At 50.6% G+C, this 12,773-nt stretch overlaps 1 protein-coding gene across 1 annotated transcript; it reads right to left on the bottom strand.

The window, feature by feature from the left end:
• Nucleotides 1-3,109: 3,109 nt before the first annotated feature.
• Nucleotides 3,110-3,508, bottom strand: Sycn (syncollin). Its single transcript, XM_041654611.1, has one exon. The coding sequence runs from the start codon at nucleotides 3,506-3,508 to the stop codon at nucleotides 3,110-3,112; it is 399 nt and encodes a 132-aa protein (XP_041510545.1).
• Between the last annotated feature and the right edge of the window lie 9,265 nt (nucleotides 3,509-12,773).

The raw sequence follows: 12,773 nt of genomic DNA, 5'->3' as shown, positions 1-12,773 counted from the left end.
TCGTCCCCGCCCCCTCCTAACCCAACCCCTCCCCTCACATCTCTGACCTTTCTTTATCTCCTTACCTTCCTGACCTCTTCTCATTCTTTGTACCCTTGCTTCCCTCCAAGATGCTCAACCCTTGTCTCCTTCACCCCGTGGCCCTACCTTGCTCCCTCCCCTCCCCTGGCTCCCCCTAACAATGTCTCTAGCAAAGTCTCTCAGATCTTGCTTGACCTCAGGATCTTCGATGTCTCCACATCCCCTGAATGTGCCGCTGAGCTGGGGTTGCTCCTTGTAAACCCACTGCCGTTCTCCTAGCAGGCGTTCAATAAACCTCCCCTGAGTGGCTCTAAGAACACACGTGCTCAGAGAGCCTGGGTACCTGCCCGTCTTCACTCCTTAGAGCCTCCCTTGGTCCACGGCTCACCCGCTCAACAGGTCCTTGACCTCTGGGCACTTCTCTGACCTCTGGAACTTTGACAGTGAACTCTGACCTCTTCTGCGGCGCTTAGAATCGACCTCAGGTTCTCTGGTGTATTCTGGATGGGTTCTCTACCACTAAAATGCATCGCTAGAGCTCTTTTACGTATTGAGATTCTGAGACAGGGTCTAGCTAAGTGGCTCACACTGGTTTCGATTTTCAATCCTCTGCCTCAGTCTCTCGAGTACCTGAGGCTAAAGGTCTACAGCACAGGGCCTAGCCTGACCTCTATTTTCTTTCCACCTTATGAGTCTTGGGGATCGAAGTCAATTCATCAGGATTGGTAACAAACCCTTTACCCGCTGATCCATCTCATAGCCCGACAGCCGATCTCTTTTCTATCCCGCGGTGTGTGCTCCTGAAGGATTCCCACTTACCAGTTCTCCCTCCTCTCTTAACTCTTAGACTCTCCCCAAATCTGAGACCTGTCTCCAGATCCCCCTAGATTTCATTCTGGCAGAGTTGTTCCCATGTATCTCTGCCCAGGATACTGTGTACCCAGAAGCCCCAGAGCCACCCAAACCAGACAGACATTAAGAGCCCTCATGCATGGGGCAAAGGTGAAGCAGAGATCACAACCTGAACAGAAACAAAAGTTTGAACTGAAGTGTCTCCCATGTGTCAGACAGACGAGGAACATTAACTGTAATTAACAACCCAGAGGCAAGCCTGTAATCTCAGCATCTAAGGAGTTAAAAGATAGTCTGGGCAATTTAGTGAGACCCTGTCACAAATTAAAAGTAAAGAGAGGACTAGGGGTGTGGCTCAGAGGTAGAGCCCCTGCCTAGAATCCCCCAGTGAGGGGCTGGGGCGTGGCTCAGTGGTAGAGCCCCTGCCTAGAATCCCCCAGTGAGGGGCTGGGGTGTGGCTCAGTGGTAGAGACCCTGCCTAGAATCCCCAGTGAGGGGCTGGGGTGTGGCTCAGTGGTAGAGCCCCTGCCTAGAATACCCCAGTGAGGGGCTGGGGTGTGGCTCAGTGGTAGAGACCCTGCCTAGAATCCCCAGTGAGGGCCTGGGGTGTGGCTCAGTGGTAGAGACCCTGCCTAGAATCCCCAGTGAGGGGCTGGGACATGGCTCAGTGGTGGAGCCCCTGCCTAGAATCCCTTGGTAAGGGCCTGGGAGCATAGTTCAGTGGTAGAGCCCCTGCTACCATGTGCAAAGCCTTGGGTTCCATCCCCAACATCTAAATAAATACAGACAAAATGACAATAACAACAGCGACAGAAATCAAAGACCACCACATCACCTAACACACCATGGCTCTAGCCTGGGATAAAGTCCTAGAATGACCCCTGAATGGTGAGGGTCTGTAAATTCCCAGGGAGGTTGAGTGATATTTACCTGAAGTAAATAGTGCTTAAATATAGACAGTAGACAGCATTGCCCTCCCTTGCCACTTGGGTGTCTTTGTTCAACCTTAACCCCAAGTCGGAATCTAAGGCTGTGTCCCAAGGCTGACCCAGACCTGATCATTCTGTTCTCCCCTATTCACCCAGGCCTGGGTGGATTTGGGTCTCAAACACAAGCAATGGCACAGGGGTAACTTCTCAAGGGCTGTATTACAGGACAGCTGTGATGGCAGGCAGCAGGGCCATCTGGTCTCCTGGCTCTTGGGGCCACAGCAATCCCCAAGGTCAGGCAGGGCCGACTCAGCACTCTGGGAATTAGAGATCACAGGCCCTGGAGGCATCAAGAGCACCTGTAACAGAAACAGGAATTCTCAACAGGGGGTGCCAGGGCACAGAGCTGCCCCATGGTGGAAGGGGAGGGGCTTCAAGGCTTGTGGCTTAGGAGCTTGGGGGCCTGGCCTGGGAGGGCTTGGGGCTGATGAGTGTTTTGAGGGGCTCAGCAGGGCTACTACAGCAAGATAGAGGATATCTGAGGTCTATGGGATTTGGGGATGATTGCTGGGCTTGGGGATCCCCAAGATTGGGTCTTGGAGGTATGGAAATGGTTTCTGGGTTTGAGGCTGATCTAGACAGAGGGGAGGGCTCGGGGGTGGACGTTTAGGCTAGATGGAGTCTTCGAGACTTGGACCTGGGGTCTTGAGGTCTGAGAGGATTCTGAAGATTCTGAGTTGGGTCTAGGGGGGACTTTCAAATGCAATGAGGGGGGGTGAGTTCGAATCTAGAACCCGGAAGAAACCAATAAACTCCTTATTCTCGGGTCAGGAAATCTCACGCAGGCACAGAATAGAGTGCACTACCAAGCCCAAGTAGAGTGGAGTGCAGCTTCCTAGTCTGGGGAGCTCAGAGTTTGTCTGAGAGACTCAGGGGCCAAGGGCCATAGATGGAAGATAAGAGGCCCACCAGTCTAGGGGTACACCCGGAGATAGGGCCTCCGGGAACAGTTTCTAGAGGAAATCTATCTTTTTTTTCTTTTTGAGACAGGGTTTCTCTGTAGCTTTGGAGCCTGTCCTGGCACTAGCTCTTGTAGACCAGGCTGGCCTCGAACTCACAGAGATCCGCCTGCCTCTGCCTCCCGAGTGCTGGGATTAAAGGCGTGCGCCACCACCGCCGGGCAAAATCTACCTTTCTTAATATTAGTCTCGGGGGGAGCGGGGCCGGGGTGGCTCTGGATTCTGGGTGAGCCTTGAGCTTGGGTGGTGGGGCTGGGTAGGGGGTTCGGAGTGGTAAAGTCCCAGGGCTCACTTGCAGTAGAGACCAGAGATGGCGTTGGACCAGTCTCCGAAGAGGCCTCTGCGGTACTCTTCCAGGCGGGGGTAGCTGCCGGCAGAGAACTTGCGCGACTTGCCCTTCTTGCCAGGCTGAGACCACACAGTGAGCTCGCAGCGCTGTCCCACCACCAGAGATGATGCCCTGTTGGTCCAGTCCGAAGGCAGATAGGGCAGGTCGGTTCCCGGCTCCAGGGACAGCTCTGCCCCCTGGCAGCAATTGTCATAGTAGGCATCACTCTTGTCATAGATCTTTGCGCACGTGCGCGTCCCATCGTCCAGCTTCAGGCTTGCGGGCGCCGGGCAAGCACCGCGGGCACCTGGGATGGCCACCAGGGCCAGAGCCAGCAACAGCGGGCACAGGGGTGACATGGCGACAATGGGCCACGAGAGATCTGCGGTGCATTTATGCATCTGACCCGTGGGAAGAGAGAAGCTGCGAGCAACTGCGGAGGAAAGAGGACACGCCCCCTGCCTTAGGAGCCAGAGACCTCGCTGGTCAGCGTGCAAAACCCCACAACCCTGAATAATAAACACAAGGTGGAAGTGAGACCCTAACATCTCAGAGTCTGACTAGTCAAACACCATTATAAAAGCAGTCAAGGGCTGGAGATGCGGCTGGGAGGGCTTGCCTAGCATCCAGGAAGACTTGGGTTTGAGGCTTCCTACCTTCACAGTGCTGCTGCAGCAGTGAGGGCACTGGGGAGGTAGGAGCAGGGGGATCAGGAGCTCAGGGTCATCCTGGGTTACAAAGCAAATTGGAGGCTACCCTGGGATGTATTCCAGATCTTGGGTGAGTAGCAGAGATATAGATAGATAGATAGATAGATAGATAGATAGATAGATAGATGATAGATGGATGGATGGATGATAGATAGATAGATGGATGGATGGATGATAGATGGATGGATGGATGATAGATAGATGATAGATAGATAGATAGATAGATAGATAGATAGATAGATAGATAGATGATAGATGGATGGATGGATGGATGATAGATGGATGGATGGATGGATGATAGATGGATGGATGATAGATAGATAGATAGATAGATAGATAGATAGATAGATAGATAGATAGATAGATGGATGATAGGAAGGAGGAGATGACTCAGAAGTTCAGAACCTTGAAGAGGACCCTGAAACAAGGGATTCATCACTCCTGTACCCTGCACTCACGATCACACATTCCCGCAGAGACACACATGCATACATGCAATTAAAAATAAGTATTTTTAAATGGGAAATGTGAGGGCTGGAGAGATGGCTCAGCAGGAAAACCTGACTTTGGAGTCCCTACCACCCATGGAAAAAGTCTAATGTAATCCCAGCATGGCAGGGGGCAGAGACAGGAGGATGGCTGGGGCTTGCTGACTGGCACCCTAGCTCCAGGTTCAGTGAGAGACCCTGTCTCCAGAATAAGTGGGTGATAGAGCAGGGATAAGTCGTGTGCTCTGGTCTCTGTGTACACATGCACACTGATGTATACACTCCACATGTGTGTGCATATACCACAGACATACACACGAGAGAGAGAGAGAGAGAGACAGAGACAGAGACAGAGACAGAGACCGGGGGGGGGGGGCTGCTGAAAATGGTGCCGCAACCTCTAACTCCAACACCAAGGTGTGAGAGCTCTGGGCCAACCTGGGCTACAGACTGGCTGAAGAAGCCAAGCGGCTTGGCATGTTAACTAAAAGAGACGCACCACCACGCCGCACAGTTTGCTCACCTGTGAAATGGGCCGTATTGTTTTCTACACTGTCACACTGTAAAGATGACAATGGATGATTGACAGTGTGTCTTAGTGCCCGAGATGGAAGCCAGCGAGGGAGGGCGAGCCTAGCCTGTGTGGGGAGCTCCTCTCTCGCACCACCAAGTATGAAAATAAAATCTGGGGTCTGGGAAGGTGGTTCTGTCATGGGGACCTGAGTTCAGATCCTAGCACCAATGTAAAAAAACAGGTGTGCTGGGGAAGCAGACGGGCGGAGCCCAGGGCTCTCAGGAGGCGCTCAAACTGCACTGGTCATCTCCAGGGGCCAGATAGACCCTGTCTCAAAAGTGAATGGACAGGGCTGGAAGAAGTTAAGAGCACTGGCTGCTCTTCCATAGGACCTGGGTTCAAGTCCCAGCCCCCACCTGATGCCTGTAACTCTAGTTCTATCCGACCCAACACCCTCTGCTGGTTTTCATGGGCTCTAGATACACAAGTGGTGGACCTACACACGTAGACCAAAATGATTTCAACTTCTTCAAACTAGAAGTGGAGAGCTGAGAGGGGTGGCGCACGCCTTTAATCCCAGCACGCAGGAGGCAGGGACAGGTGGGTCTCTGTGAGTTCGAGGCCAGCCTGGTCTGTGGAGTGAGTTCCAAGACAGTCAGGGCTACACAGAGGAACCCTCTCTCAGGGAGGGGGGAGTAAAGAGCGACTGAGAAAGGCACCAGATGCTGCCCTCAGGCCTTTACATGTACAAACACATGAACACACATGCACACCAAACATCCATAAACATACACACAAAACAGAAAGTACGGAGGTTGCCGAGATGGTCCCGTGGGTAAAGGTGTTGCCACTGAGTTCGGTACCTGTAGCTACACAGAAGCGGGAGGAGAACACCAACTCCACAACATTCTTTTGTGACCTCTGCGCACACACACCCAACCATCATGCACACAGTATTAATAAATATAACTTAAAAATTAAAGCATCTAGTAGGGATTGCCAAGGGAGTCAGCTCGCCCGGGGCCAAACCCCAACTCCTTCATGGCCCTGCCCCTCACAGTAACGGGATCTGTTTCTCAGTGCTGGTGCAAGGAATAAGTGTGAGAGTCCTGTGCCTGCCTCCCAAGTACTGAGATGGTACGCACGCGCCACCGTGACCCCTGTCCTCACGCGTGCAAGGCAAACATTTGACCACGGAGCCATCTCTGCAGCCTGGAGCTTAAACCAGGAAACCAGGGCTTGGCCGAAGGCTTGCTGAGTGACTTTGGGCAGGTGCACTTATCTTTCTGAGCTTTGGTTTCTTCTTGTCCTCAGTGGGAACACTAATGATAAGACTAATCGATAATGTCATTTGTGATGAACCTAACTGACTATAAACAATCCACATCAAAAAAAAAAACCAACACAACAATTCACATCATTGATATTTATAAATATGCTGCAAATACCTAATAGAAAACATCAGGTAAGCATGAAATTGTATATATAAAAGTTCAGAACCTAAATAAATATTTAAAAAAAATAAATAAATTAAATAAATTAAATAAATATTTAAAAGTTCAGAACCTAAAGCCTGGAACCTTCTGTGTCAGCTGGAATGTCACCACTATCCTCAGCAAGATTCTGAGAACTTCACCCTGCCCCAGATTAGTTCCAGCTCTTTGTCCCTCTTTCCAGTCTCGTGATTCATGAAATCTAATCTCCATCTGCTACCTTCCCAGAAAGCTTCTTGGACTTCAGGGTCAGTGAGGCCCAACTCTTCGTCCGTGGGCATGGAGCCATAGATACCAAGTGTGGTGCTGTCACCTACAGCTGCATACGACCAGGAGGGTCCTAGGAAGTAGGAGGCCGCTTGTTTGTTCCCGGCTGCTCAGCCCCGAAATAACTACACAGAAGCTGTATTAATTAAATCACTGCTTGGCCTGTTAGCTCTAGCTTCTATGGCTACCTCTTACATCTTAATTTAACCCATTATATTAATCTATGTATCCCCACATGACTGTGGCTGACTGGCAAGGTTCTCTCCAGCATCTGTTTCTTTCTGACGAAGCTACATGGCTTCTCTTCACTCTGAATTTCTCCCAGAATTCAGTTTAGTTTTTCCCACCTAGCTCTCTTCTGTCCTATCACAGGACAAAGCAGATTCTTTATTCATTAACCAATGAAAGCATCACATATACAGAAGGATGTCCCACACCAGAAAGAGACAAGAATGTGATTCACACCACACACTCATCACAGAGAGTACAGAACAGGACATGGGCATAGCACTCCCACCCAACACACGTGTAGGTAGAGGAACAGACGCTGGTCATCTAGTCTCTGGTGCTTTTGCTGTTTTGTTTTTGTGATGTATAAGGTCACAGATGTGTTAGGCAAATACTCTACAACTGAGCCACACCCCAGCCCCTCACTGGGGGATTCTAGGCAGGGCTCTACCACTGAGCCACACCCCAGCCCCTCACTGGGGGATTCTAGGCAGGGGCTCTACCACTGAGCCACACCCCAGCCCCTAACTGGGAGATTCTAGGCAGGGGCTCTACCACTGAGTCACACCCCAGCCCCTCACTGGAGGATTCTAGGCAGGGGCTCTACCACTGAGCCACACCCCAGCCCCTCACTGGGGGATTCTAGGCAGGGGCTCTACCACTGAGCCATGCCCCAGCCCCTCACTGGGGGATTCTAGGCAGGGGCTCTACCACTGAGCCACACCCCAGCCCCTCACTGGGGGATTCTAGGCAGGGGCTCTACCACTAAGTCATGCCTCCACTCCAGCCCCTCACCAGGGGATTCTAAGGCCATTCTGAGTGTAGTGTGGCAAACACAGGTTTAATACACAGGCCTAGAGATAAACAGCCACCAACCTCCTGGTCCCAGTGCAATCAGGGCACTATGACCAGCAAGGTCCACTCCTTGTTCATTCCAGACTCACATCCCACAGAATCTCAGGCCTGCGAATCCCCACGTACACATCCTACTGGTTCATGTACGCACATGCTCAGTATCTCCACTCGGGAACCATTCTCCGCTCCTCACTGCGTGTTCACGGACACTAGCGAAGTGTAGAAGAAATATCTTTCACACAACGTCTCCCCGAGGAAGGATGCAAGAATGCCTTGCCCTTGAGGAATCTATGAGCCTCCGAGAGAGCCAGACGGCAAATCGATAGCTCGGTCACTGTGTGAGACCGGTTCTAACAAGCACGTCGCGAAGGATTCTGGGAATGCGGTGACAAGAAAGGTTGGCTTTCTTCTTTTTTCGCTTTTTTAAATTTCCAGTGATACGTTTTGATTAGTAAAAGAATTCCTCTTTTTAGATCTCACAACCTTGACTTGACATTTTTCCAGCAGCCCAGAAAAAAAAGGAGATTGCTGCTCGTGTGAAATCACCCCTGGGAGAAAAAGGAATGTGTCTTGTTCAGAGTAATACATGAATACCGTTATGGACGGCACTGGATTTGAATGACAAACCTGGCCCGGAGAGATGGCTCAATGAGCGACAAGTCGGAGAACTTGAGTCCAATTCCTGGAACCCACGTATGGCAGAAGGAGAGAACCAGTGTCTAAAGCTGGCTCCTGACAACCCCATGCACAGACACATGCTCACACATACGAGGTTTTACAATGTAGATATGAAGCTGGGCTTGGTGGCGCACGCCTTTAATCCCAGCACACTAGGGGAGGCAGAGGCAGGTGTATCTCTGTGAGTTCAAGGTCAGCCAGGGCTACACAGAAAAACCCTATCTCAAAGCGGATGGAGCACTAGAGAGATAGCTCAGAAGCTAAAAGCACCTGCTGCTGTCAGACGCCCCGGGTTCAGTTCCCGGTATCCACATGGCAACTCACCGTATCTCTAACTACAGTTCCAGGGGATCTGACCCACCCTGTGGGCACTGCACGTGTGTGGTGTACAGACCTACATACAGGCAAAACACCCCCACACATAAAACAGAAATTAAAGGGAAAAGGTTGGTTTTGTGATTTTTTTTTTCTGTTTTTTTTTTTCAAGTCAGGGTTTCTCTATGTAACCCTGACTGCCCTGGAACTCACTCTGTAGACTAGGCTGGCCTCGAACTCACAGAGACCTACCTGCCTCTGCCTTTTGAGTGTTGAAATTAAAAGTGTGCATCAACACTGCTCCACTATTTTTTATATAAGTGGAAATGTTTAATGTGATTCATGCATACAGAAAAATACACAGTCAACCCTGAGCACACCAGGCTGTCAGTAGCCACTGCTGCTGGGAAAGGGAGGTACCCAGTGGAACTGTCTCCTTCAGTCCCTGTGACTGAACCACGGTGGTGGGGGGGGGGGGGGACACATCCCGAGAACTGGGGCGTGGAGCTGTGCAAGCTTCACAGATTGCTCACACCGGGAGGTGGTGATTTACCGTGTGATGTCATCTGAGGGGACCGTGCCATAGACATAGTCCCTGCAGACAGAAACGTCATTGTAATATACACAGCAGGAATTTAGAAATCTCTTCCTCTTTTTTTTGTTTGTTTTTTTTTTTGTTTGTTTTTTTCTGAGACAGGGTTTCTCTGTAGCTGAGGAGCCTTCCTGGAACTCACTCTGTAAACCAGGCTGGCCTTGAACTCACAGAGATCCATCTGCCTCTGCTCCTGAGTGCTGGGATTAAAGGTATGCGCCACCACCACCTCTCGGCATAGTGGGAATTTATTTTAAAATACGCGTGTCTACAGTGGGTGTGTGCATGTGAATGTGGCTGCCCTCAGAGGAGACAACCACAGCAGGCGGTTGTGAGCCACCTGATGAGGGTCCTGGGTATCCAAACCCAGGTTCTCTATAGCTGCAGCAGGGCTCTTAACTGCTTCAGCCTCCTAATTCATATACTGCATTTATTTATTTTGATTTCTTCCACTTAGAGAGCCATGAGTATGTAAATGTGCTCATGTGTGTGTATTACTAGGTTTTTTGGTATTCAGGATGGAGTTCAGAACTTTATGCATGCTAGATAAGTTCTCTACCACTGAGCCACACCCAGTCCTTCACTGGTGGACTCTAAGCAGGGGCTCTACCACTGAGTTACTTTACCCCAATTTCAGCCAAGTTTTATTGTTTTCTCTCCACCTGCGGAAGGAACCAGGGTCTTGAGTGTGCTAAGCTGCCTGTGAGCTGCATCCTATCCCAATTCATCAGTTAAATCTACAAACCTTGTGAGAATCAAGATGAATCCCTCCTTGGGCCCTGATCTTTCCTGTGGCCGGCATCCCTGCCCACTGGATCTGTGCCGGCAACTCAGAAGAGGAGAAGCCCAGATGGCTCCCTTCCTGTGAAAAGGAGAAAACTCAAGAGGACAGAGAAGTAAGCAGTCCCCTACTGAGGAGGCTAAGATCTGCTAAGAAAGAAAAAAGGAGATGTACGCTACTTTTGCTGTGGTTTCTCAGACTACAGAAGTTACAGACGGACAGACAGACACACATACACACACACTTAAACCTAAAGTAATAAAATAAAATATAGTCTAGAGGTGTGCCCACAGCACAGTGCCTGCCTGACCTGCAACAGAGCCCATACCAGCTAAACCAACCCAAAAGAATTGAAACTGGCGGTGTATAACTGTCCTCCAAGCTACTCAGAGGCAGAGACAGGAGGACTGTGTGTGTGGACCTGTGTGTGTGTGTGTGTGTGTGTACGTGTGTACATGTGTGTATGTGTGTGGACTTGTGTGTGCAAGTGTATGTGTGTATGTATAACTGTGTATATGTGTGTATACCTGTGTGTATGTGTACATGTATGTGTGTGAGTGTGTAGGTGTGTGTTTAAGTGTGGATGCCTGTGTGTATATATGTGTATGTGTGTGTGTTTGTATGCGTGTATGTTTACCTGTGTGTATGTGTACGTTTGTGTGTATATGTGTGTATGTGTTAATTGTGTACTTGTGTGTATGAGTACGTGTTTGAGTGTGTGTGTGCTTGCCCGTGCATGTGAATTTTGTTCTGCTACAATTCTCCACCTCATTTTTTGCGACCCAGTCTCACACTGAACCTGGAGCTCACCACCAGCTCAACGTTTGGTCCATGGTCTTCAGGGAGCTGCCTGTCTGTGCCTCTTCCTCCTACCCCCAGCACTGAGGTCACAGGGCACCTCAACGCTTTAAATGTGAGCCCTCGCCAGGTGGTGGCGGCCTTTTATCCCAGCCCTCAGGAGGCAAGGCAGATCTCTGCGAGTTCAAGGCCAGCCTGGTCTACAGAGCTAGTTCCAGGACAGCCAGGGCCACACAGAGAAACAAACCTAAATAAACAAGTTAATTTAAGGGGCTGGAGAGATGGCTCAGAGGTTAAGAGCACTGACTGCTCTTCCAGAGGACCCGGGTTCGATTCCCAGCAGCCACATGGCAGCTCACAACTGTCTGAAAATGCAGTTCCATGAGATCTGACACCTTCACACCAATGAACATAATAAAGTTAAAATAAAAAAAAATAAGTTAATTTAATTAAGTAAACTGAAGTCCTCAAATTTGCGCAATGGACATGCTGCTCACTGAGCCCTGTCCCCAGGTCTCACTTTGCATTTCTGAGGCAGGATCCCTACAGCCCAGACTGCCTTCACTATGCAGCTGAAACTCTACCTGATCCTCCTGCTTCTGCCTGCACGTGCTGAGCTTGCAGGAGTGAGCTAGCTAGCAGGATCTTGGTGCCTTCCTGCTGTGCAGCAATGGCAGAGGGCGTGCGTGCGTGTGAGTGTGTATGTATGTGTGTGCACGGGAGTGTGCGCGTGTGCGTGCATGTGTGTATGTGTGTGTGTGTATGTGTGTGTGTGAGTGTGTGCGCGCGCGCGTGTGTGTGCGCGTGCACGAAGGGAGGGGTTCTCAGCCTCTGCTCCTGTTAGAACTAATTCACTCCCACTCAGCCAGCTTCATCCACTCGTGACAGTGACACGCTTGTGATGTAGTCACTTCTTATAGCCCCACCTTTCAATACAGTTGGCGTGACAACTTTCCACGTGAGTTTTAAAGCACAGCAGGTGACAGCTGTAGGGTTAGGATCTCTCAGGAGGAATGTCACAGACGCGGCTGTCAGCCCGTCGTCATTCTTGATGGCTCAGTAGGTTAAAATTTATTTTGGTTGGAAGCAATAGAAACCCACTCAAAGTAGCTTTAGTGAGGGGAAGTGTACTATAAGGGAAAGGGATGTGAGAGACTCTGACAGAAACATTTTGGCATCGACTTGCAAAGCTGAATGTATGCAAGTTCTAGAAGCCAGAAACTGCTCTCAGGTGCGTCACAAAGAACCCTCACCCTGGCACAGACACCGCGGAGACTCCTCTTTGAAGCCGAGGGAGGTGGCAAACACCAGTAATCCTCGCACTTGGAGCACCGGCTGGAGGGCCAGGAGCTCAAGGCCAGGCCGGGCTCCTTGGTGAGTTCAGCGGCTGGAGACAGAGAAAAGGAAAACGGGCAACCCCTCAGCCTCCCTGGCTGAGAAACAACCTGCCTTCTGCCTGTGCCTGGGCCTCACTATGCAGCCCACGCTGGCCTTAAACTCACGGTCCCCTTGACCCGGAATGCTGGACTTACAGCCACATCAACATACCCACTTAGTCTGGAGGGGGAACCCAGGGCAGCACGCATGCTCAGTATGCCAACTCTGCCACTGAGCAACACGCCAGCCCCCAGAATCTTCATTCTTTGCAAACCACCCAGTCACAATCATGGACATTTGGAAGATGGTTTGAGCCTTTGCCTCAGGCTCGAAACTACGTGAAGTGATGGTGGGAGAACAGGCACATTTGGATGCATCCCTAGGGACCCTCGAGATGCACATAGCAGCTCCCAGGCCAGGAGTGCACAGACTCAGACTGGGGTGACCCACATGCAGCCTCATTCTGGGCAGCTCGTCAGCTATGACTATTCATCCCTGTTGCAATCACACGCAGGCACAGATCCCATG

This window comes from Microtus oregoni, unplaced genomic scaffold, assembly GCF_018167655.1.
Source record: "Microtus oregoni isolate MIOR12 unplaced genomic scaffold, Mior012 000006F_ref0000085, whole genome shotgun sequence".
NCBI lineage: Eukaryota > Metazoa > Chordata > Mammalia > Rodentia > Cricetidae > Microtus > Microtus oregoni.
The sequence above is the reverse complement of the archived record's forward strand: the minus strand, read 5'-3'. Positions and strand labels throughout refer to the sequence as shown.